The 23,886-nt window shown below is 28.7% G+C and overlaps 1 protein-coding gene across 1 annotated transcript; it reads left to right on the top strand.

The window, feature by feature from the left end:
- Positions 1–1,680: 1,680 nt before the first annotated feature.
- On the top strand, positions 1,681–5,317 carry LOC101492597 (LOB domain-containing protein 4). Its single transcript, XM_004488749.4, has 2 exons — positions 1,681–2,077; positions 4,843–5,317. The coding sequence occupies exons 1-2, from the start codon at positions 1,901–1,903 to the stop codon at positions 5,095–5,097; spliced, it is 432 nt and encodes a 143-aa protein (XP_004488806.1). The 5' UTR covers positions 1,681–1,900; the 3' UTR covers positions 5,098–5,317.
- The last annotated feature ends 18,569 nt before the right edge of the window (positions 5,318–23,886 follow it).

Genomic DNA, 23,886 nt, shown 5'->3' with positions numbered 1-23,886 from the left:
TATATTAATATGTATCAAGACTTATAACAAAAAATAATAATATCATCAATTTTAATAATGTTTTTTTAAAAAATAGTTATATTAAAATCAATAAGTTTTACATGTGTTTGAAACTTTTATTTATCATATATTATGTTAACAACATAATTTCTATTTTCTTTATAAATAAATCTATAATAACACATATTACTAATCTATATTTTAAAAATAATATAAATATATTTATAATATCACATATATATTTACTAATCTAAATTTAAAATGTATAAAATACTAACTTGATGCCGGGTAGTGTCTGACTTGAAGCTTTCACGTACAGAGCTTAGAACTCTTCGAAATAATTAACAACCACTGTCAAAATAAAAATTCAATAATATTAATTAAATAAATAACTTCAAATAAAAAATTAAATTAAAAATAAAAAACTAAATATATAATATAATATAAACTTACCAAAATTGAAGCAACGCTGGAGGAATATTTTTTGTAGAGAGATGGTGGAGAGAAAATTTAGAAGGGGGGTTTAGAGAGAAGTTAGAAAAAATGCCACGTAATTTTATTCTTTTGTGGCGGCCTTTGCAGCCACAAAATGCAAAGGCTTAGGCTTTTGTAGCGGCCTTTGCAGCCACAAAGTGTAACATCCCTTCAGGCATTTGTGGCGGTCTTTACCCTCACAAAATTTAGATTTTGTGGCTGAAAAAGCCCTCACAAAAATCTTAAAAATTTAGGTGGATTTTGTGGCTGCCTAAACCCTCACAAAATCACAACGTTGTGATTTTGTGAGGGCTTAGGCAGCCACAAAATCCACCTAAATTTTTAAACATTTGTGAGGGTTTTTTCAGCCACAAATAAAGACCAATTTCAATTTTTTTATTTGTGAGAGCTTTTTCGGTCACTAATTTGTGAGATTTTTTTCTGCCACAAAATATTTGTAAAATTAGCCACAAATTAGAGTTTTTCTTGTAGTGAGTTAAGAAAGACTCGACTCTATAATCATCGACTACCTTTTATATCGTCTAACTATATGTCTTCGACTATCAGATACCTCGACTCACACTAAATTCAATAGTTTACAATTTTATGCTAATAATTTAAAATATTTTTAAGTGGAAACATTAATGTACTTCAATTATATAAAAAGTTGAAATGTTCCGTATTCAACCTTGTACAAATCCATAAGAAATGAAGAAAGTGAAAATTCACGTGCCGCTTTTGGATCTAAAGGAAAAGCACAACGCAAGCCCAACGAGAAACACTGACCAATATAATACATGATTTGGAAGAAAACAAAACTACAACATTAACACTACAATTTTCTTTTTTTGGTAAAATTAACACTACAATTTCTAGTTAGCTATCAATTATTGTCCGCAAACAGAAAAAAATTGATGTTCGTTGTGAACCTAAGTCCAAACCAACTAAATTGTGTGAAGACAATTTTAAACCATAATGTGATCAAAAGATTAATTTGGATAGCACATTGAAAAATATTCAACAAAATAAAATAAAATAGGGAGACAAAAGATAATATGTAAGGTGGGGTAAAAGATCTTATCAACATAGATGTTTTTGTCCAACACAATCTGAAGTCTCTTCTTTTGTGGGACCCATAAAAGATTTGGTGGCACATAACGTCTCTACCAAATAATTTACCCCTCTATATATATCATCATCTCAATTCCCTTCCATAAGTCCACCTTTCCCCTCTCTCAACTTCAACATATTTCTTTTTTTTCTTTCTTTCTTTCTTGGTTTTCATTTAAGCTCTATTAATTACCTATCCTATTCCACATTGGAAAATATCCCTTGCTATCAATATATATTTTTGTTTACATGTAATAAAAAAAAAATTAAAATTCAACTAAATTATTCTCCTAGCTAGATAGTATACTTGAAGAAAATGAAGGTTGGTGGTAGAAAGCAAGGTACAATGACACCATGTGCTGCATGCAAGCTTCTAAGAAGGAGATGTGCTATTGATTGTGTGTTTGCTCCATATTTTCCAGCTGATGAACCCCAGAAGTTTGGGAGTGTCCACAAAGTTTTTGGGGCTAGCAATGTGAACAAAATGTTACAGGTTCAATTTCAATTCATGCACCTCAACTTTTCCTATCTCTAGCATGTCTTCGCATGATATTTCAATCGTTTTCATTATATAACTAACAAAATATCTTTTATGACCAAGTCAACATTTTTTTATTAATTAATTAGCATATTGAATTTTATGTACACTTATATCTATATATGTATATATAGATAACTAATCTACTTGATAACTAGTTAGTAGAAAAGCTTATAAGTGTCATGTTGGCTAGAAATACGACCTAAGTAAGTTTTTAGAGTTTGAGCATTAATCATAGGAGACTACTTTGGTGGACTACAGTCGTCATCGTAGATGGGTATTTAAAAATTATCAAAAATTTGAATAGAGGTCGTAATTTGTTTAGAATTAATAGTTTGTGATTTTTCTCGTCTCAATCATACAAATAAAATATAAATCATTGTCTCAATCATAGAAATAAATATGGCTACGTATAAGAGACGTCGAATGTAGTCATAGAAATTTTAAACATTAAAAAAAAAAAAGTTAATCCTAAGCTTATAAGTTGGCTTTATTTGAATGAGTCAAACTTAAAATCTAAAAACAGAAATGATAAATGGAGGTCCACTTTCTTACAATTGTGTGGCACTATGATTAATGACATACACAAATATTATTAATTAAGTTGAATAAATGATTAATTTAAATTATAATAAAAATTATGGTTAATTAAACTTTATAACTAATTATAATTTTCACGTAATTTAAATTAATTATATAATTAATCATGTGTAACATCTGTACGAAAAAATGGATTTCCATCAAACAATTTTCATCTAAAAAAAATCTTGTTTCCATGTATGATATCCAATAGTGTTTCCATGGGCACTTTATTCACTATCAAAATAATTGGTATCATTACTAAAAAAAATAAAAATTATTGCAAAAATTAGAGATGGAAAAAAATCATAGTTATTAAATTCATATAGGAACCCATGAGTTTGTAGTGAATATATATACTTTCTTGCCTTTTATTTTTTAACTGATAATTGAAAAATATACTAAGTAATTTCTTAGAAGAAAAAATTTAAATGTATCAAATAAGAATTAGTTTAATATAATTTGCAAAACTTAATAATTAGATTTAACTGGCAACACATTAAATGCCATAGATTTACTTGACTAGTTTATGAACAATTCAAAATTAGTTTTGAAAAATATTAAACTGCCTCTAAGAATAAATAAAGACAACAAAGATCCAACTATAAAAAAAATAAAAATAAAAATAAAAATTTTTTGAGAGGCGAAACGGGGATATATGTAGAATTATATAACATGATGTCATGAAATCAGTTATATCAAGTTTGAGTTAAATAAAGACAAATATTTCATATAACAACTTCCATCTATTAAGTTGGCTTTATAAAATTTATTTCAAATGATTTATGTTGCCTCCGAACTTGCTCCAATTGTTTAAAAGTTTAGGGGCTCTCGAGGGTGGGGCTAGGATTAGATAGGGTTTGGCTCTTGTTTGATAATTGATATTCAAAATAATTATATATTTTTCTATAAGACGGTGATTGTTGAATAATTAGTGAATATTATTAAATTTATCTCACGAAAGTAGTTCCTGAGTAAGAAACCTTTGGTTAGTATTGCACTTTCTACAAGTGGCAGATGAAATATGTTCTCTACTTGGTTTGTTGATAGTCCGTTTCTTGTTGGTTCTCGTTGTAGGCCTCTTCTCTATACTCCTTGTTCTCTTGGATTTGTTTTTAATATCCATTATAAAAATATAAGATATTATTAATTGTATTTTTAAAATGAAAGTAATTGTTTAAAGAAAGTAAAAAGGAACAAAGATATCTTTCTTTTGTTTCTCCTAGATTAACTTCGGTTATAGGTGGTTAGTTACAGTTGATGATAGGCCCTACAGTTCTCCCTTTTAATATGAATTATATATACCCTTATCCAAAAAATATGAATTATATATTTATATATGATTCCTTAGAACATAAAAAGAACCAAGGATCATGCTCACATAATTAAATTACCTTTTACAACATAAATCGACACTAAGTGTGAAGAGGATAGAGTAAAAATTAAAAGATGTTGTTAGCTCCATCATTAGTGGTGGGTTTTATGTAACCAATTTGTTCAACATCTCTTTATGACCACCGCATGCATGGCTTTTTATCTTGGACTCTTAGCACAATCATATTTAAGGGATAAATAAAAATAATAAAGTTTTAGTATATGTATATGTTCACCTTTTCCTTTTGTCTTTAAAATCAGGGTTACATTGATAGAGACACCTTAGTAATTTCCAAAAGTGATGTTGATTCCCAGATAATGATATTTTATCTTGTAAATAAATTATTAGTGATATAATAGAAAACATTATCTTGTAAGCATGATACATTGATGACGTAGATATTGCTGTCTTTTTCTTTTTTAGATAATTAAGACTTACGTTAGCATTTTTTTTTATATTATTTTAAAAAAGGAATTCAATTACTATTAATTCTAATCCAAATACAAGAAAAGCACAACAAAATAATATAAAAACTACAAATAATTAGATACAAGCAAGGTTCCGTCTTCTTTAGATAAATTATTTAACGTGCCAAGAAGAGAGTAGGTACATTGTATGCTTTTTGACCAAAAGTATATTGCATGATATGTTAATTAACCCTTTAATATCCATTTTTTTTAATGTGACATTAACGTGATTAATAAAATAACAAAGCAGTGATGATATATATAATTTTTTTAAAGAATAATATGGGTGAAATTGGCAGGAATTACCAGAACATCAACGAAGTGATGCAGTGAGTTCAATGGTATATGAAGCAAATGCAAGAGTAAGGGACCCTGTTTATGGATGTGTGGGAGCAATATCCTCACTGCAGCAACAAGTTGATATGCTTCAAACTCAATTAGCACAAGCACAAGCAGAGGTTATTCATATAAAAATGCACCAATTCTCATCCACCTCATCAGATCAACAACACCAACCATCACTAAATATGCCCCAATCCTTGTGGTCATACTAGCTTCTTTTTCTCATCAATATCTTCTTCTTTCCCTTAATTATATATATATGTATATCATTGGCTTGCTTAATTTATTGTCTGTCTTATATTAGTGACTTCATTTTCTCCTTTTTACATCCTATGATTATAGTTAATTAGCTACCCTTTATATGTAAATGACTAAACTTGTAATTTACTTTTTCTATACATAAATCATTGTAATGTTATTATTTTCTTCTTACTCATTGTTATGTTAATATTCTCTTCTATATTTTAGGTTAATGTTTTTTCAATGAGTAATCGGACTCGACAATGCTTTCTCAAAGAAAATCAAGTTGTCTACTTCTTTTTTATCTTCATTTGTCCGAGAGAATTATCCTTCTAAATTATTATTTTTTATATAAATAAATAATTTTCATATTAATTTAATTTTTAAGTTTTGTGTGTGATTTCGTCGTCTAAATCAAGCGTTGTTTTGTTCTCAATTGATTGAATATATAACAATGTTGTATATATCTTTTCTCGTCTAACTTGTTAAAGTGTTATCGCATATTAACTTCAATCCATTTACATATTCAATCAATAATTTTGATGTTTTAAACATTACAGATTTTCATACACTTTAATTTTATCATATTTATAAGTATTTTGACGTGAATTTGATTGTAGATTATCTTTTTCAATTTAAACGTATTTGTTGTTCAGTCTTGATATATTCTAACACTTGAATCCTACCTAATATAGAGAGCAATTGATTTTAATGAACACGTTATATAGAAAGCAGCTAACTACCTAATATTTCATACTTTGTAACATTCCCACATCAAATTCAATATTGAATTTGGACTATATATACTAAGAAAGCTCTTTCAGAAGCCGATAAAAATTATTAACATGAAAAGGAATAACAAAAAGAAGATGCAAACAACTAAAATAAAAGGAATCAGCCCAACATGTCTCTGAACCCCAAGAAATTATTTTGGGTATATACCCCGATATAGAGATAGAAGAGACATGTGTTGGGCTAAAATAAAAAATAATATTAGGTTGTGATAAAGGAGAAAAATACAAGTGTGCTACTAGTTTAACTTGAAGTTCAACAAAAAAGTGGGATTGTCTTTTCAAACTTAGATCAAAACCATTAAAAGATGGTTAGGATGGACAATTAAAGTAATTTGTAGAGTTCACAACCATGAATTATCTAATACTTTGGAGGGGCATGCATTTGTTGGACGCTTAGATGAAGAAGAAAAAAAGCATGTTCATGACTTAATAAAATATAATGTTGCACTGAGACACATATTATTCTCATCGCAAGACCGATATAAGAACAATGTTACTAAGATCTCACAAATATATATAAACAGAGGAGTATGATTCGATTGCACGTGAGAGGTAATAGAATAGAGATGCAATATTTATTCAAGTTAATTGAAGATGCAAAATATGTGTTGGAATAGAAAGCGTGAAGACTCTGATGTTATGAGAGATATTTTTTAGGCGCATCCAGATTCAGTGAAGTTGTTGAATTTGTTTCTGATTGTGTTGATTATGGACAGTACCTACAAAACCAATAAATGTAGAATGCCATTACTTGAAATTATTGATATGACATCAACAGAGATGACATTTGTAGTTGCATTTGCTTATTTGGAATGTGAGCGGAAATAAAACTTTTGTTGGGCATTAAAGATGCTAGGAGATCTATTTGTTACACAAAACAAATTTCCTCAAGTAATTGTGACAGATAGAGATCTTGCGTTAATGAATGCATTTGATATTGTATTTCCACATGCTGTTAATTTGCCTTGTCGATTTCATATCGACAAAAATGTTGGAGCAAAATGCAAGCATTATGTCTTAAAGGATAGACAAGAGTCAATATTGAATATGTGGAAAGACATCATGTATTGCAGTGATGAAAAAGAGTATATCATGCGCTTGCACATGTTTGAGAATTCATGTGTCAATAATAAAGTGTTTGTTGACTATGTGAAAGAAACTTGGTTGACTCCTCGTAAGAAAAAGTTTGTTGAAGCATGGACAAATTGAGTTATGCATGGAAATGTTAAACATCAAGTTTCCTAAAAGAGACTTCTGTACCAGAAAAGTTCAAAAAAGATTTTCGAAAGAGGCTTCTGTATCGGAGTGGTTGAAAAAAGTTATTCGGAAGTTAACTTCTGTATTGAAAAACTTGAACAAAGTTTTTCGGAGTGTATGTTATGTACTAGAAAACTTGTATTCAAGTCTTCCGAAAGTTTTAAAAAAAAAAAAAACTTACTTTTGTTTCTGGAAAGGTTGAAAGGAGAATTGGTAAATTTTTTGGAGTTTTATTATTTAAACGAGGGCAAAAACATTTTTTTTTCCTTACTTATTTGGAGGTATAGGTATAATTAAAGGGATATGGAGTAAAATTTTCTCTAAAGAGGTTCTGGTCAATGGGCTTAAGAGGCACAACACAACCCAAACTTCCAGCATTACTATTCTCAAGTTTGAAACCTAATTGCCTCAAATTGAACTCCTCGTAATGCAAAGATCTTCTACCTCAAGCAATTGTTCTTATTTATTTTATTTTTTAAATGGCCAAAGTTAATAGTTAGTTTTGTTATATTAATTTTTTTTCTTTCACTCGAGTTTGATTATGAGAGTTTTGATTTTGTAATCCTTAGTTCAAATCAGGAGAACTATTCAGTCACCTCATTGAAAGTTGTTATTATGCTTGTAGTGTAGACATGGTGCCTTGAGAGATTAACGGTGGTGGATAGCGATTTCTTCCCAGATCGTTGGAAAAACAGTGATCATTGGCAGCATTTAGATCTTCTTTTCACAATTATCTTTCACCAAAATATCCTTTCAAAGGTTTAACTATGAATACATAAATGGATCTGGCATAGGGGAAGTGAACTCGATCGATGCATAAAAGGCCACATCCAAATAAGATAGGATATGATTCATCTATGTTTGGATTTACCATATCAATTTCCTTGAGTGGGTATTTTTCGAAGAAATATAATTTTAGTTAAAATGAAAAAATATCATAAAGTATTTAGAAAATTTTAAATATAGCCTAAAATTTAATAATTTCAAATTATCTATTTACTTTATAATACATGAATCATGAGACTATGCCTATAATTTACTTTTGCGTAATAGTATGTGTATTTTTTTTATGGTACATTGGTCCCTTAAAATTTTCAAATTTTGCAAAATGATCCCTCAATTATTTCTAAATTTCAATTTTCGCTTTCATTTTTGCTTTAATTTTTAAAATTTATAAAATTGTCTACTTTTAAAATAACAATTCATTTATCCAAACAACAAAATTTAAAAATAAAAAGAATTCAATTGAAGCATTTAAATTGTCAGGATTTATATTTTCCTTATATTTTTCATTATCAATGACATTGACGATGACAAAATAGACCACCTCATCAATTGATTTAATTGCTTCTTCCTCGATAGCTAGTTGTTAAGTTTAAAACATGTTCAATTAATAGAACTCTTCTATTTTTTATTTTTATATCTCTTATAATCATTCACTATAGAATTTTTCTTTGTATCAAGATTTCGAGCTTATTTTCAATATGCGACACATCTTCAATTCTATGATAATGTGATTTCTAATATGGTATTAAAGTGATATCATTGTGCCGCAAATCACAACGATTTTAAAAGTGAAGAATTTTTGATGAAGATAAAGAATATTTGTCAAAACCTCTAAGGCAAAAATCATCGATTCAAGAAAACGCTCACACGAAGGATGACAACGGCTCTACAAACAAGTCTAAAAGTCAGCAACTCCATAAAAAAGTTCATGTTGTGCAAAGAGCAGATGGACCATATCATTGTGCCATAAATCACAACGATTTTAAAAGTGAAGAATTTTCGGTGAAGATACAGAATATTTGTCAAAATTTCTAAGGCAAAAATCACCGATTCAAGAAAACACTCACACAAAGAATGACAACGGATCTACGAGCAACTCTAAAAGTCACCAACACCACCATAAAAAAGATCATGTTGTGCAAAGAGTAGATGCACCATACTACCTCTGCTCCAATTCTTATTGAATACTCATATAATGCAAAACAATTTAAAACCAAAATGAACAACTGTTCAAAAAAAGAAGACAAAAAATCAATTAGTTGAGTTTAAATAGTTAATGAACCTCGTTAAAAGATAAATCATTCGATAAAACTTTAATTCCAATTCTAATTGAAATATTACTTCTGATCTCCATTATAAGAAAAAATTTAGAGTTTTTTTGTTGTTGTCTCGTTTATAAAAAAAAGTTGTGACTTTTAATATGCATTTATTGTTTAAATAAATTTTTTATTTTCATTTAATGTATCTTTTAATATTGGTGAGTGTATTTAATGCCTCACACTATTCTATGAAAGTGTATATTTGTAAAAATATTCAAAAAATGTTATTGATATTAATATCTTTTCGTTTTTCTTCTTATAATTAGATCCAAAAATAATAATTTTTAATCCGATTTTATTTATCTTTATATTAGGAATGACCAAGGTCTTTTCCATTAGAAACTAGGACAAAATTTAATAGAATAATAAAGCAATTATAAGAAAAATATGAAAGAAGAAACAAATAAAAACATGCTCCATAGAATTCAAAAGAAACGGAATTGAAAATCAGATAAAAAGAAAAAATAAATAAATTAAAAGACAACATAATCAAAATGAAAAATAATAATAGAATTTAAAATCTGAATTTATAAAACCGATATATGAGAAAGAAAAATTAAAAGTAGAATTCCAAGATTATAAAATTAAAAATTAAAAAATTATACAACTTTAAAAGTTATTTAAAGATTAAATAATTAATTTAAAAATAAAATTTAATAGTCAATAGAACATGGAAAACAGAACTCAAATAAGTTTGAATTAAAAGATTTGCACAGTTAAGGAAAGAATTTAATTTATATATATTTTCAATATAAAAAATTTATTATGTCAATCAATCACAATTATTAAACTATAATTCGTTAGTAATATTTGATTTTTGTCATAATCATTCACATGATTAATCATAATTTATTGATTGTATACAATTATTTACATTGATAGTACATGTAAATTAAACTAAAATAATAATAATATCAAAAGAATCATATTTGAAATAACATTGAAAAGGAATAAAAAAATAAAGAAAGCAACATGAAGATTGACGGTATGCTTCATGCAATTGCAAATGAACATGAAAGTGACAAAAGAAATCTACTCCCCACAATACACTTAAAAATACCTTTTTTCTTACTTTTTTATTTTTTATGAAAAATTTGTTACTAAAATTTGATATTTACATTTAATCTGTATAAAAATAAGTTGTAGATTTTTTTGTTAAAATTTCAAAATTTTAGTTGATAACAAAATTTTCAAAATACAAAGTGAGTTGAGATTTTCGAAACTTTCATCTTTATTGAAAGTTTTTGAAATATGATTTATTAGATTTGTTAATTATTTTCAAAGATTTCAACTACAACCAAAATTTTGAAATGCTGATTTTTCATAACTTCAAAACCTTCGAAATAGAAATTTTTCAGAACTTTCAAAATGTAATATTATATTTAAATGAAGATGAAAGTTTCCAAAATTTGGGATATTAATTTATTTTCAAAATGTATTTTTTTTCAAAATAATTACACTAATTTTTTAGAAATATTGTATTTACAATATAAATATTAATTAAATTAAGTATAGTTTTCAAGTAATATATTTTTTCAAATTGAATTAGGTATGAGTGAAGTTGATGGTGAAGTCTCTCCTACACCGACTGGAGATTCTACTAATAAATTCACAATTTATTAGATAACCTTAACAATAATTTATATTATTAATTTTTAATTTAGTCACATATGTTGATGTTTTATCTGAAATATATTTTACAAACACTTTCCTCTTGAAAAGTTGTATTCGAATGGACAAAAACTATTAGAAGATAAAATGGAATGATAATTGTTCCCAATAGATCTCATATGACTAACGAAAAAAGATGAAGAAAAGACATTAATTTTGGGGTGTGAAAGAGGTGAAAGATATAAAGTAAAATCAAAATCAACAATAACTTGTTCTCACAAGGGAAACTGTGCATTCAAACTCGGATCTATACCATTGAAGACCAGTGGAAGATAAAAAATAAGTTTTAGATGTAGAACACACGATGATGATTTAACGGATACTTTAGACAATCATTCATATTTGTGGCGTTTAAACAAAGAAAAAAGACATTTTGTGAATGACATGACAAAATATAAGATTATATCAAGATATTTTTGGAGGATTCATATATTCTAAAAGACTTATTTTGGACGCATTTTGATTGTTTAAAGTTGTTGAACATGTTTCATTTGATTTTGATTTGTGACAACACATATAAAACAAATAGATATCAACTACTATTGCATGAAATTGCATGTGTAGCATCTACAGAGTTGACATTTCATGTAGCATTTGCTTACATAGCGAAAGTTTCGAATTTTTCATTTTATTCTAAAGTTTCAAAATTTCATTTTCTTTTAAGAAAATTTACATTTCGAAAATTTCGTAAATGTGTTTTGGAAGTTTCAAAATTTTCGTAAATTTGCACTTTAAAACATTCGAAAATTGTTGAATCCTCTATTTTGGAAGTTTCATATTGCTCAATAATTTATGAATCTTATATTTCAGAAGTTTCAAATTGACTAAAACTTTCGAATATATTTTGAAAAACTAGAAATTATATTTCGGAGGTTTCAAATTCACCAAATAGTTCAAAATATTAACTTATTTATGCTTTGAAAGTTTCAAAATGCCGTGGAAAATGTATTTTTAGGTGTATTGTGGGTGGGTGGAATCATCTTCACACTTAATTTTAGATTGTCCCTTCTTCAAGACCATGCGGACTTCGGTTTTATTCTTCATCATATTCAACGTTTTTTTTACTTATATTTGAGAGAAAAGGTGATATGATATGCTTTTCTGATTTACATTTGGGATGGAAGTAGGGATGGCATAATAACTCGCACCTGCGGGTACCCACCCAAATCTGCTTAATGTGTGCGGGGAAAACCCGCTTTAATAGGTGCGGGTGTGGATTTTCCTCGAAATTTAAATTCGGGGGCGGAGACGGGTGCGGGGGTGGTGACATTCACCCCGCACCCGCACCCGAATCCGCCCCACAAGTAATATTAATATAATTTTTAAATTTTATATACATATACATATTATATATGCTTAATATTTTTTTAAAATGTTAAAAATTATAATCTTATCTCTATAGAAAATATTTTATAATTTTATTATTCTCTAATAACAATTATTTTATTATATTAATTATAATAGATATGATTTTTAAATATATATATATATATATGAATGGATGTGAGTGTGGGCGGAAAAACCCGAAACCCATTGCGGGTGAAGATGAGTATCTAAATTTTACATCTGCTGTGAAATGAGGGCGGGTGCGGATTTTCTTCAACTAGTCGGTTGCAGAGTGGAGGAGGCAAAAACCGTCCTGCCCCGTTGCCATGCATAAATGGAAGGTGATCCACAAAATGTTTTTCTTTTTGGTTTATGTTTGGAGAGTTGGAAATTTAACTGTTAAATATCTAAGCAATCAGAATGTGTTTTAAGTTTTTTGGTTTGAACATGTCAAACTTTTATTTTGGTGCTGACTTAAATCTCAAGTCAAAGGCTTAATTGTTGAACTTAATCAATGGTGGACAAATCCTCTTGAAGTATGGATATTATTGATAAGTGCACAAGTTACTGTAGATCCTAGGTAACATTTTGTTAGATGTTGTGTACATGTAATATATTTGTTCGATAACTAGGTTGTGGTGTTGAGCTATAATGGAAAGTTATATCTCATTTTATTTGACTTTAAATTGTTCCTATCATTTATGGCACAACTTGTGGTATGAATAGCTATACTTAATATATAACTTTTAGCTTCTTAAAAAAAAAAAAACTAATTAAATCACAATATGAACAAACAAATATAATTTAATAAATTTAAATTGGTATTATTGTCAAATGATTCAAAGGTAATTTAAAAAATTGTCTCCATACTTTGAATTCCACAAGAAAATTTGATCCGCTATTGGCAAATGATTCAAAGGTAAATTAGATTTCGAGAATAATTCAATAAATCTACGTAATAACTTGTCAATCTTAAAAGAAATCGTCATATGTAATTACTCCTTTTGAAATTATATGACAAAGAAAACTAACTTTTTCGAGTCAAAATTCACACTTAGACATTTTAGTGAATAAACTTTTATCCCTTAACACTTGCAAAGTTATTCTAAGGTGCTCCTCAAAGGGAACTATTGGGTCGAATGAACTTTTGTTGTTGTAAGTCCTCTAACTGTGACTTCAACTCTGTCAATTTTTTAAAAGACATGCAGTGTGGTGTCATCGAAATGGGTCTCACTCACATAATTAAGTATATTGAAAACTTAATTTTCCTTTTCAGAGACAATCTTTAAAAAAAATTAGAATTTTTTTGACTATTGTTAGTTTTTTTTATCTCCACATCTTTTTCGATAGAAGCAACCATGAACAACACAAAAACTTGACCTCCATCTTGAACTAATGATTTTAAATTTTTTAGGAGACAATCTACATGATTTTTGGCCTTCTTTTGTTCCAAACACAATTGTCATGTCCAAATAATTTAAAAGTACATTATTAGACATGATGATTTTATATTTAAATTGAAGCATTCAAACATCTAACAATTAGCACAACTGACTCTTATTGATTCAAAACTTATTAACGAGAGCTTTGTGTGTTACATTTAGTAAGAATATAAAATTGTAAAATGATGAAAATGATTACAAATAATTATGACTTAAATCCCTCCCTTCACAATCAAGTTCTTGAATTCTCTACCTATGCAATTGAGTTTGATGTTGATAAGTTTAAATTGACAAAATAGGTTTAGTCTCATTCCTTGGTTCAAAACCTTTTCCTTCAAACAATAACCTCTTAGTTAGGTGATCAAATTTCAGTTAAAGCTTTAACAACCTTCAATTTATAAATCAAACTAGATACAATTTTGTTGTGAGACTTAGATAAGAATGGAGGTTGGATTCTTCAAAATCCATGTAAGGTTTGGCGGAAAAAATGAGAAAAAATATATGATAAATAACCCTTAAATATTATCTTAAAATACACTATTTCTCATTCCATGCGATATTTCACATTTATAAAATTTTACTATTTTGCATGACAACCTACATGTCGCGCTATAGGACTAAAACATATTTTTAAAAATATTTAAGTTTTCAACAAAATTAAAAATAAAATTACTATAATTATTTTTAAAACACCTTTTATATTAAATTAATCTTTTAAAATTTTATATAATCTATAAAACACTTTATTATAAAATGTAGGGTAATACAAAGATAAATAGGGTCATTGATTGAACTTTCCAAATTGCTTGCAAGAATGTTGTCCACATTTTTGGCTATGAGTGATTTTGAAAATATAAGATTCAACTATTCAACCAATTAGAAACATATAATTTATTTTTCTTTAAATTAAATGGGCCGGGCCTGTGTGTGTGGCAGCGTTTTCTCCTTGTAGTTTCTGTGGGCCACAACAGAGATTCGGAAGCATGATAAGACATGCACTGTCTGTAACCAACTAACCAATCTTAATAATTTTGATTTCGAAGTGTTTGGGTCTAATCTTAAGTCTCAACTCATACAAAGATGGGCGACAATTGAAAAATGTTTTCAAATTCATCAACAGTTCTACATTTGATTCCACTTCCATATTTTTCTTTAACAAGGCAAAATGATATTGATCTGCCCCTCGATTGGCTTGAAAAGACAATGAACATAATTGAGAAACCTTACATTTGGTCCCTACTTCTATCCCTAAGGACCTCATGTTTCTTTATACTCCCTAACTCAAATTTAAAATGTAATTTGTAAGGCCAATCTAAACAATTTATAGAAGAAGGCAGTTATATACGATACACCATTTTTTTTTTAAACGTCAATATTATGTTAGTATTGTTAGAATTATATAGAGTGAGAATTGAATTTTTAATTTTTTTATTATTTTATCTCGTGACTTATTTAGTTCGATCAATCAAATTAATTTTATATTTATCTTCTGAAATTGTTTGAAATATATATATATATATTTGGGAACATTCTAATTTCTTTTTATTATGACAAACTCCAACCACAAATGATAATATGAATATATACTAAAACACAAGCCAAATATTTATGTACCACTATGATGGAAAATCCATTATAAATAATCATGTGGCAAGGGGTCAACTTAATGAGGAATGAGAAAGTTTTGGCCACTGCGGCGTATAAGTGCTTTCTTACGATTGTAAGAATGCTTACTTGTGAACCCCCATTCACTTTGTTTATTAATTTTAATATATTTTATTTTTTTCAAACTTGCACTTTTAATTTTAAAATTACTTCGTATATTCAGACTCTAAGAAGATTTTCTTTTTCTGAGACATCATCAAACTACATTTACATTTAAATTCCTTTGATGATTTTTAAGTTTTGAATACTCTATCTAATAATTATCATTTTTTACTATTTTATAAAGATTAAAAAAAAATTATTATTACAAATATTTTTATAAATGCCATAGCTATTGTGTAATGGAAAAATTATTATTAACATTCATTTGACTTTAAGCACCAAATATTGAACCATTTATATGCATTTCCTTGCTTCCCAAGCTTGACTTGTGTTGTGCCATTTTGTATTGTCAAAAATTGAGTTCACATTTCCTAAAAGAAAAACTAGTTTCACATGTCATTTTCACATACAGATTAATTATATTGGGTGCGTGGATTTGATTCCCTTCATTTCAACAAACAAGAAGGTATGTATTATATGATATCCATTTTTCTTTTTTTGACAAAATATGATTATATCCATGACCATGCACAAACCTGTTAGATAATATTATTATACATTAGTATAAAGGTATTTTAGATATTTCTATTTTTTTATATATATACTTATTGTAACCCTATTAACTCAAGTTTGGTTCATTCTATGTTATGAAACACTAGAGTGGTTGTTTCTCTTCTTCCTCTTTTCATTATTAACATGGTATCAAAGAGCTTTGGTTGATTTTGTGATCTACTATAAAGAAGAGAATTTTGATAGAAGAGACAACCACCAAAAGAGAAGACTAACCCTATTCCCGATTTTGTTAAATCAGTCTCACAAAAACATCGATTGTGCATTCGTTAACCTTGGATCAGACTGATTTTTGGATAGCGGGTTCGCATCATTCAGGTCTTCGTCTTCAACTGTCGGATCGGAGAAACGACTTCTGGAGGAGGAGAAATCGTGTTCGTACAACACCAGATTATCCCTAATTTATTTTGTCTCGGTGATTGTGTTTGTCGTATTTCTTGTCATTATTTGTTATGGTTGGTGCTAAGGATGATTCTCTTCAAGCACATTGTCCGAAATTGGGGAGAGCACATAAGAAGAATTTTAGGGGGCCATCGTCCAATGTTGTTGCTTCTGCTCCTCCTACCATTGGCTCTAGTTTTGGTTCGGTATACTCATCTCAGATTGCTTCCCAAATATTTGATATTGCAAAATAGCTTCAAAAACTTCTTGCCACTTAATCACATGCCATGTCTGCCACCTCTTCTAAAGGTTTGAACTCCTCTGGTATTTCAGGTATATCTCCTTCCATATGGATTCTTGATTCGGGAGCATCTCATCATATAACATATGATGATAAATCTTTTGTGTTTGTGAAACCTGTCTCTTCTGTGTCGATTATGAATGTTGATGGCACTCCTATGCCACTAACAGGCGTTGGTTCTATCTCCACACCTAACATGTCTCTTTTTGATGTTTATTATATTCCTAATCTTACTTTGAGTCTTGCTTCTATTAGTCAAATATGTGATCTCGGTTATTCGGTTATGTTTTACTCCACTTCTTGTTGTGTGCAGGATCCACATTCTAGGAGGCTGATTGGGACATGTCATAGACAAGGGGGACTTTATGTTTTGGATGACCTGCGACTCCCAGATATTGCAGCCTCAACAACTACTGTTGACTTATTATCTAGTTTTCGTTTGAATTCCTTATCTTCTAGTTTTTATCTATGGCATTCTCGTCTTGGACATGTTTCTGCTTCTAGATTAAAATATTTGGCTTCTACTGGAGCCTTGGGAAAGTTACAAACCTGTGATATCTCAGATTGTTGTGGTTGTAAACTTGCTACACTTCCAGCTTTACCGTTTTAGTAAAAGTGTTTTTGTTTCATATGCGCCCTTTGATTTAGTTCACTCTGATGTTTGGGGTCCATCACCGGTTCTCACCAAAGGTGGGTCTAGATATTATGTTTCGTTTATTGATGATTACACTCGTTATTGTTGGGTTTATCTTATGAAAAATCGGTCTGAATTTTTTGACATTTATCATATGTTTTGTGTAATGGTCAAAACTCAACATAATTTTGTTATAAAGTATTTTCGTTGTGATTTAGGTGGTGAATATACCTCTAATAAATTTTCTGAATTACTTGCTTATGATGGCACCCTCCACCAAACATCTTGTACTAATACTCCTCAACAAAATTGAGTTGCTGAAAGGAAACACCGTCATATTATAGAGACTGTTCGTTCCCTTTTGTTGTCCGCTTCAGTTCCTAGTGAGTTTTGGGGAGAAGCAGTTCTTACTCCTGTTCATGCTATTAATAGAATTATATCCTTTACCATATCAGGTTTGTCTCCCTTTGAAAAATTGTATGCTTCTACCTCTGATTACTATTCTTTGAAAGTTTTTGGTTCTACTTGTTTTGTTCTTCGCCCTCAAGTAGAACGCAGTAAGTTGTCTTCTCGTTCAGCCATGTGTGTTTTTCTTGGTTATGGGGATGGTCAAAAGGATTATCGTTGTTATGATCCTCATGTAGGAAAACTTTATGTATCTCGTAATGTTGTTTTTCTTGAGCAAATCCCTTTTTACTCTATTTCCTCTAATTCTCAGATTACTAATAGTTCTGAACTAACCCATATTGATCTGTTTGGTCCTAATGATTATGCTTTTGTTGATTGTAATGTTGAGAATTGCAGGACAAATACTAATACTCCACATGATGACATCCCTCTTGCTCCCCCGGTTGTTCAACCACCTCCTAAGATTGTTGATCCTCCTCGTTACCCTCTCGTCAACGTAAGTCTACTCAGTTACCTGATTTTGTCTATTCCACTTACTCAACTTCGTTTGTTTCTTTCTTAAACTCTATTCACAGTTTGTCTGAGCCTTCTTCCTATAAAGAAGCTGTTCTTGATCCTCTTTGGCAGCAGGCAATGGCATAAGAACTTTATGCATTGCACAAAACCAATACTTGGGAATTAGTACTTCTTTCTCCTGGAAAACGTGCTATTGGGTCTCATTGGATATACAAGATCAAAACTAAGTCTGATGGGTCAGTTCAGCGCTACAAAGCATGTCTTGTTGTTAAGGGTTTCTCTCAACAATATGGTATGGATTATGAAGAAACTTTTGCTCCTGTAGCCAAGATGACCACTATTTGTACTCTTATTGTAGTTGCATCTATTCGTCAATGGCATATGTCCCAAATGGATGTCAAAAATGCTTTTTAAATGGTGAGCTTCATGAAGAAGTCAATATGGTCCCTCCGCAAGGAGTTTCTCATAATCAAGGGGAAGTATGTAAGTTAAAAAAGGCTCTATATGGTCTTAAACAGGCTCCTCGAGCTTGCATTGAGAAATTCTCTATTGTGATCACTTCTCTTGGTTTCTGCTCTATTGAACATGATTTTGCATTGTTTATAAGGTCCACCACTTATGGTCGCATTATAATTTCTCTGTATGTTGATAATATGATTATTACACGTGATGATGTTAGTGGAATCAATGAGTTGAAATTGCAGTTAGCCAAACAATTTGAGATGAAGGACTTGGGAACTTTTCGCTATTTCTTGGGGATTGAAGTTGCCTACTCTCCTAGAGGCTACCTTCTTTCTCAATCCAAGTACATTGCCAACATTCTTGATCAGGCTCGTCTTTCTGATACTAGAGCAGCAGATACTCCTCTTGAGTTGAATGTAAAATATGCTCCCTCGGATGGTGTTCCTTTACCAGATTCCACTTTGTATCGTACTTTGGTTGGCAGCTTAGTGTATCTTACGATTACCAGACCTGACATTGCTTATGCTGTTCATGTTGTTAGTCAGTTTGTTGTCTCTTCCACTACAGTACATTGGGCAATAATTATTTGAATTCTTCGTTATCTTCGAGGAGCTCAATTTCAAAGTCTTCTCTTTCCATCGTCATCTTCATTAGAGTTATGAGCTTATTCTTATGCTGACTGGGCTGGTGACACCACATATCGTAAATCCACCACAGGGTTTTGTATCTTTCTTGGAGACTCTCTTATTTCTTGGAAGAGTAAGAAACAAGACATTGTCTCTCGCTCCTCTACAGAAGCTGAGTATCGTGTTATGACATCCACTACCGCTGAAATAATTTGGTTGCGGTGGCTTTTGTCTGATATGGGTATCTCTCTTTCTAAGCCAACTCTGATGCACTATGATAACAAGAGTGCTATTCAAATTGCTCATAACTCAGTCTTTCATGAACGCACCAAACACATTGAGATTGATTGTCATCTTACTCGTCATCATCTTCAGCATGGAACCATTACTCTACCGTTTGTTTCTTCTTCTTCTTTACAGATTGCTGATTTGTATACAAAAATGCATTCCATTAAACGTTTCCGTTTTTTAGTTGACAAACTTTCGATGCTTCATGGTAATGCATCGTGAGTTTGAGGGGAGAAGTTAGATAATATTATTATATATTAGTAGTAAGGGTATTTTCGACATTTTATTCTTTTATATATATATACTCATTGTAACCCTATTAACTCAAGTTTGACTCATTCTATGTTATGAAACCCTAGAGTGGTTGTTTCTATTCTTCCTCTTTTCATTGTTAACAAAACCCACACATACTAGAAAATGTTGGATATTGACAAAAGTTTCATTGTTAACAAAACCCACACATACTAGAAAATGTTGGATATTGACAAAAATTAAAAGTTTCATGAAAAATATGAAATTTGTTCATAATTCTATTGCATTGAGTATTAAATAACTTAAAATTAGAGATGAATTTTATATGTATTTAATTTTTGCCAGCTATTTGAGTAAGTCTTATTGAACAATTAAACCAATTTAAGACAATTTTAGGTGAAATTAAATTACATATAGAAAATTAAAATATATTGTAGGCCAAATAGTGGGGCAAGCAAAACAAAGTAGAAAATGAGCTAGAAGATAAACAGTGGACCATCAAGATCTAGAAGAAACAAGGATACTTGTAGGTAGAATCTGATAAAGGCTTTTTCAAATACCACTTTCAATCACATAAAGTGTGTTCCTATAGCTTAGTAATATATTTTGACTATCAAGCTTTTTGGTGCTCTAGAGAGTACACCACCAGCTTATCAAAATCAGAGAAACTCTTTCTGATCTTTCAACCATTGTATGCAAAACAGAGCAGAAGAAATTTCAATTATAAATTAACTTTTTACTACGGTGTGATTTTTCAATAACTGTGTTTATATACTTCCACCATTAGATTAATTTAATGGTTATAATTATTACTCCTTCAGTTTTAAAATTTGAATTGTTTTTATGGTTTTTTATATAGATTAATAAAATTATAAATGAATAAATAAATGTATACTTTTATAATATTGTTTTCATTAGTGTCATATAATGACTTGAAAATATGATACACACAATATTAATTTAGAATAAAATTGAAAAACAATGAACTAATGTTAAATTAAAAACTAAAATCTAGAATGAAAATTTTGAAATAAAGAGAATAAAAGATGAATAAATACACTTAAGCTAAAGTCTCTATGCTAAGGTGTGACTATTATTTTATTGTTTAAGAAAGTCTTGATTGAACATGATGGCAGTGAGATAGGAAGATAACTATGAAAATGATACCACTTGCAGGGATATGAAGTTGATAGTTCACACAAAAGCAACATATTGCCAAGAATGGAGCCTCATCTTGAGGGGGGTACAAAAGAAATTGACATTTCAACAAAGTAGGGGCCAGTCTCCAATAAATTTTGGAAAACTTTAGGAGCTATATCTATGTGACCGACCTAATTACATAATTAACATGCATTGTGATTTTGTAATTGGAATAGAGCTACTAATGGTAACAGTCCTAATCATGAAAGTGACAACCTTAATTCTTTTTCTTTCTAATCATTTATACAATAATATACTTAATTACTTCCTCTATGACTTATTTTAAGAAATTCAATAAAAATTGTAAAGGAATACAATAATCAAAAGAATCAAAATATAAAAGAATATTAAAACTCATTTAAATTTAATTAATTTCACATGGGACAAAACAAAATTTTAAATACTGTTCTTATTTTAGAAATCGATTATGTAATATGATGTTACAGTTTAATTATATATAAAAATTTATTAGATCATACGATATCATATTATTTTTATAGGATCACAGTTTCGTTGAGTCACTTAATATTAGATCATTCCTTTGAGATATACTCAACATATACAATCTTAAACATGTATGATAGAATATAATAAGACTCACATGTTGAATATTGAATGAACTAAACTTAAAAATTTATTTATAAATAAATAATTATCATCTTATATTGAGTTAGTCACGATCCAAATTTTATGAAATCATATTCTTAAATTGCAACAAAAATAAGAACCACGAAGAGCTTAAGATGCTTGCTTGGTCAGATATGGATATATGTTATCGGCATGGCACCGAGCCTTTCATGGAATTGGAATTTAATTCGACAATCATTAGGATACCCCTTTTTTTTTTCTTTTGCATACAACCATGTTAACAAAAGATATATATATGGAAAATTATTATTATTATTAATATTATTATTATTATTATATTTATTTATATTAGAAAAAAAATTAAAGTTCTACATTTATAAGAGATAGACTTTTATAATATATAATTTATAAAAACAGACACATTTTATTTTATAAATTGATTTTATAAAAATAAATTAAATTCAATATAAAATGTAAGATGATATCAAAATCTACTTAATCAGACTATTCTATAATAATTTATTTAAAAATGTATCATTCATCTTAAAAATCAATTTTATAAGAATTAATTAAATTTAATATAAAACTTAAGAATATAGTCCTATACAAGAAAAACGGAAGCATAATTTATTGAAAATAATTTCAACAACATCAACTACAAAATAAAAGCTTAAAAGCTATCGATAATTAAAAAGCTAACATTAATAAATTTATAATGCCTATAACAAGAGTTGATAACAAATTCACAATATTTTTCTATTCCTTGAGATGGGGAAAACGCCAATGAGTTAGCTAGAAGCCACAAATCCTTGATGCATTATATTTTAATTGAAAAGTACTTGTGCCTTTTTGGTAGCATTTGCAAGGAGCTAGGGAGGAATCAATTGATATACAAGTGCAAACGTTGAGGTATGGTACTCATTTTTACTTTAAGGCTTTAATCATAAAAATAGCTAAGAACATTTTTAGCTTAGGTTCCTTTAAAAAGGGGACGTATTGGTATTGCAAAAGGGTATCGTTTTTCAAAAGGTAAAAACTATCCCTTATAATTTATGGGTACTTATTATAAAATAATAACAATTACAATTTAAGATAGTAAATTAAACCTACGTTCTTGTGAGACATAAGCTAAATCTTTCCATTCTCGACAAACCTTTGTTGGCTCACGATGATTGTTTTAGAAATCATCCTTCACCTTTACAAAATAAATTAAAATGTAGAAAACGAAAAATCAGCATTATCAATTCAAAACAAGAAAAAAAAAACGAAAAATTGTGTTTAATAAAATAGTAAATATAATTTTAAAAATATTTTAGGAAATTATTCAAAATTTTATTACATGGGTAATTTAGTCATTTTACATAATTTAAAGTTGATATAAATAAAAACTATAAATTAATATTTAAAATTATGAAAAATTGTTTAAAAAATTATGTAATATTGTCATAACAGTAAATTTATTATTTAATGAGTTATACAGTTGATTAAAATATTCAAAAAATAAAGAAAAAAAATACAAAGTTCAGATTTTTTCCATCTTGTCATAGGGATATAATGGTGCCACAGCAAATAAAAAAGCATTGTTGTAAATTTTGGATGCATGTAATAGCGGATGGAACTAGAAATTTTAAGTAATGGTTCCTGTATATTTCTTTCAATTGTAGTTACGTGAATGTACATAGTACTAAAAATAGAGTAAATAATTAATTTTTCAATTTATCAAAATTACAAATACATCTTTAAAATATTTCTTTCATTAATAATTTTATAGATTGAAATGACTAGAAAAAATACTTTTAAAATTTAAATTAATTAACTAAAGACATATTTAAAGATCAAAACAACCAATAAAAGAAAATTTTAATTAAGTTTACTTTTGTAATTTAATACATTTAAAAACTATTATAACAATAATGATACATTTAAAAATCAAAATCAAAACATATTGAAGGCACCATTTATAAGGTAGATATTTCACTTTGTCATATCATTTATTTTTTAGTATAAATAATTTTTTGTCTTCATATATTAAGTACATGTCATTGTCCACACATTATATTGAATAATAGCTATTATTAGACATATTTACATTATTAGATTTAAATGGAGTTTTAGTCTTTTCATTTTATAAAAATCTGTAATTTTGTATCATTAATTTTTTTTTTCTGCAATT

This window comes from Cicer arietinum, chromosome 1 (genome assembly GCF_000331145.2).
Source record: "Cicer arietinum cultivar CDC Frontier isolate Library 1 chromosome 1, Cicar.CDCFrontier_v2.0, whole genome shotgun sequence".
Taxonomy (NCBI): domain Eukaryota; kingdom Viridiplantae; phylum Streptophyta; class Magnoliopsida; order Fabales; family Fabaceae; genus Cicer; species Cicer arietinum.
This window is presented reverse-complemented; position numbering and strand designations above follow the sequence as displayed.

What these genes read in the sequence shown, in the direction of transcription:
- LOC101492597 (XM_004488749.4), top strand. Translation starts at nt 1,901, where the DNA reads ATGAAGGTTGGTGGTAGAAAGCAAGGTACAATGACACCATGTGCTGCA. An exon ending in ATGTGAACAAAATGTTACAG is followed by an intron (nt 2,078 to 4,842) that starts GTTCAATTTCAA and finishes TGAAATTGGCAG; the next exon opens with GAATTACCAGAACATCAACG.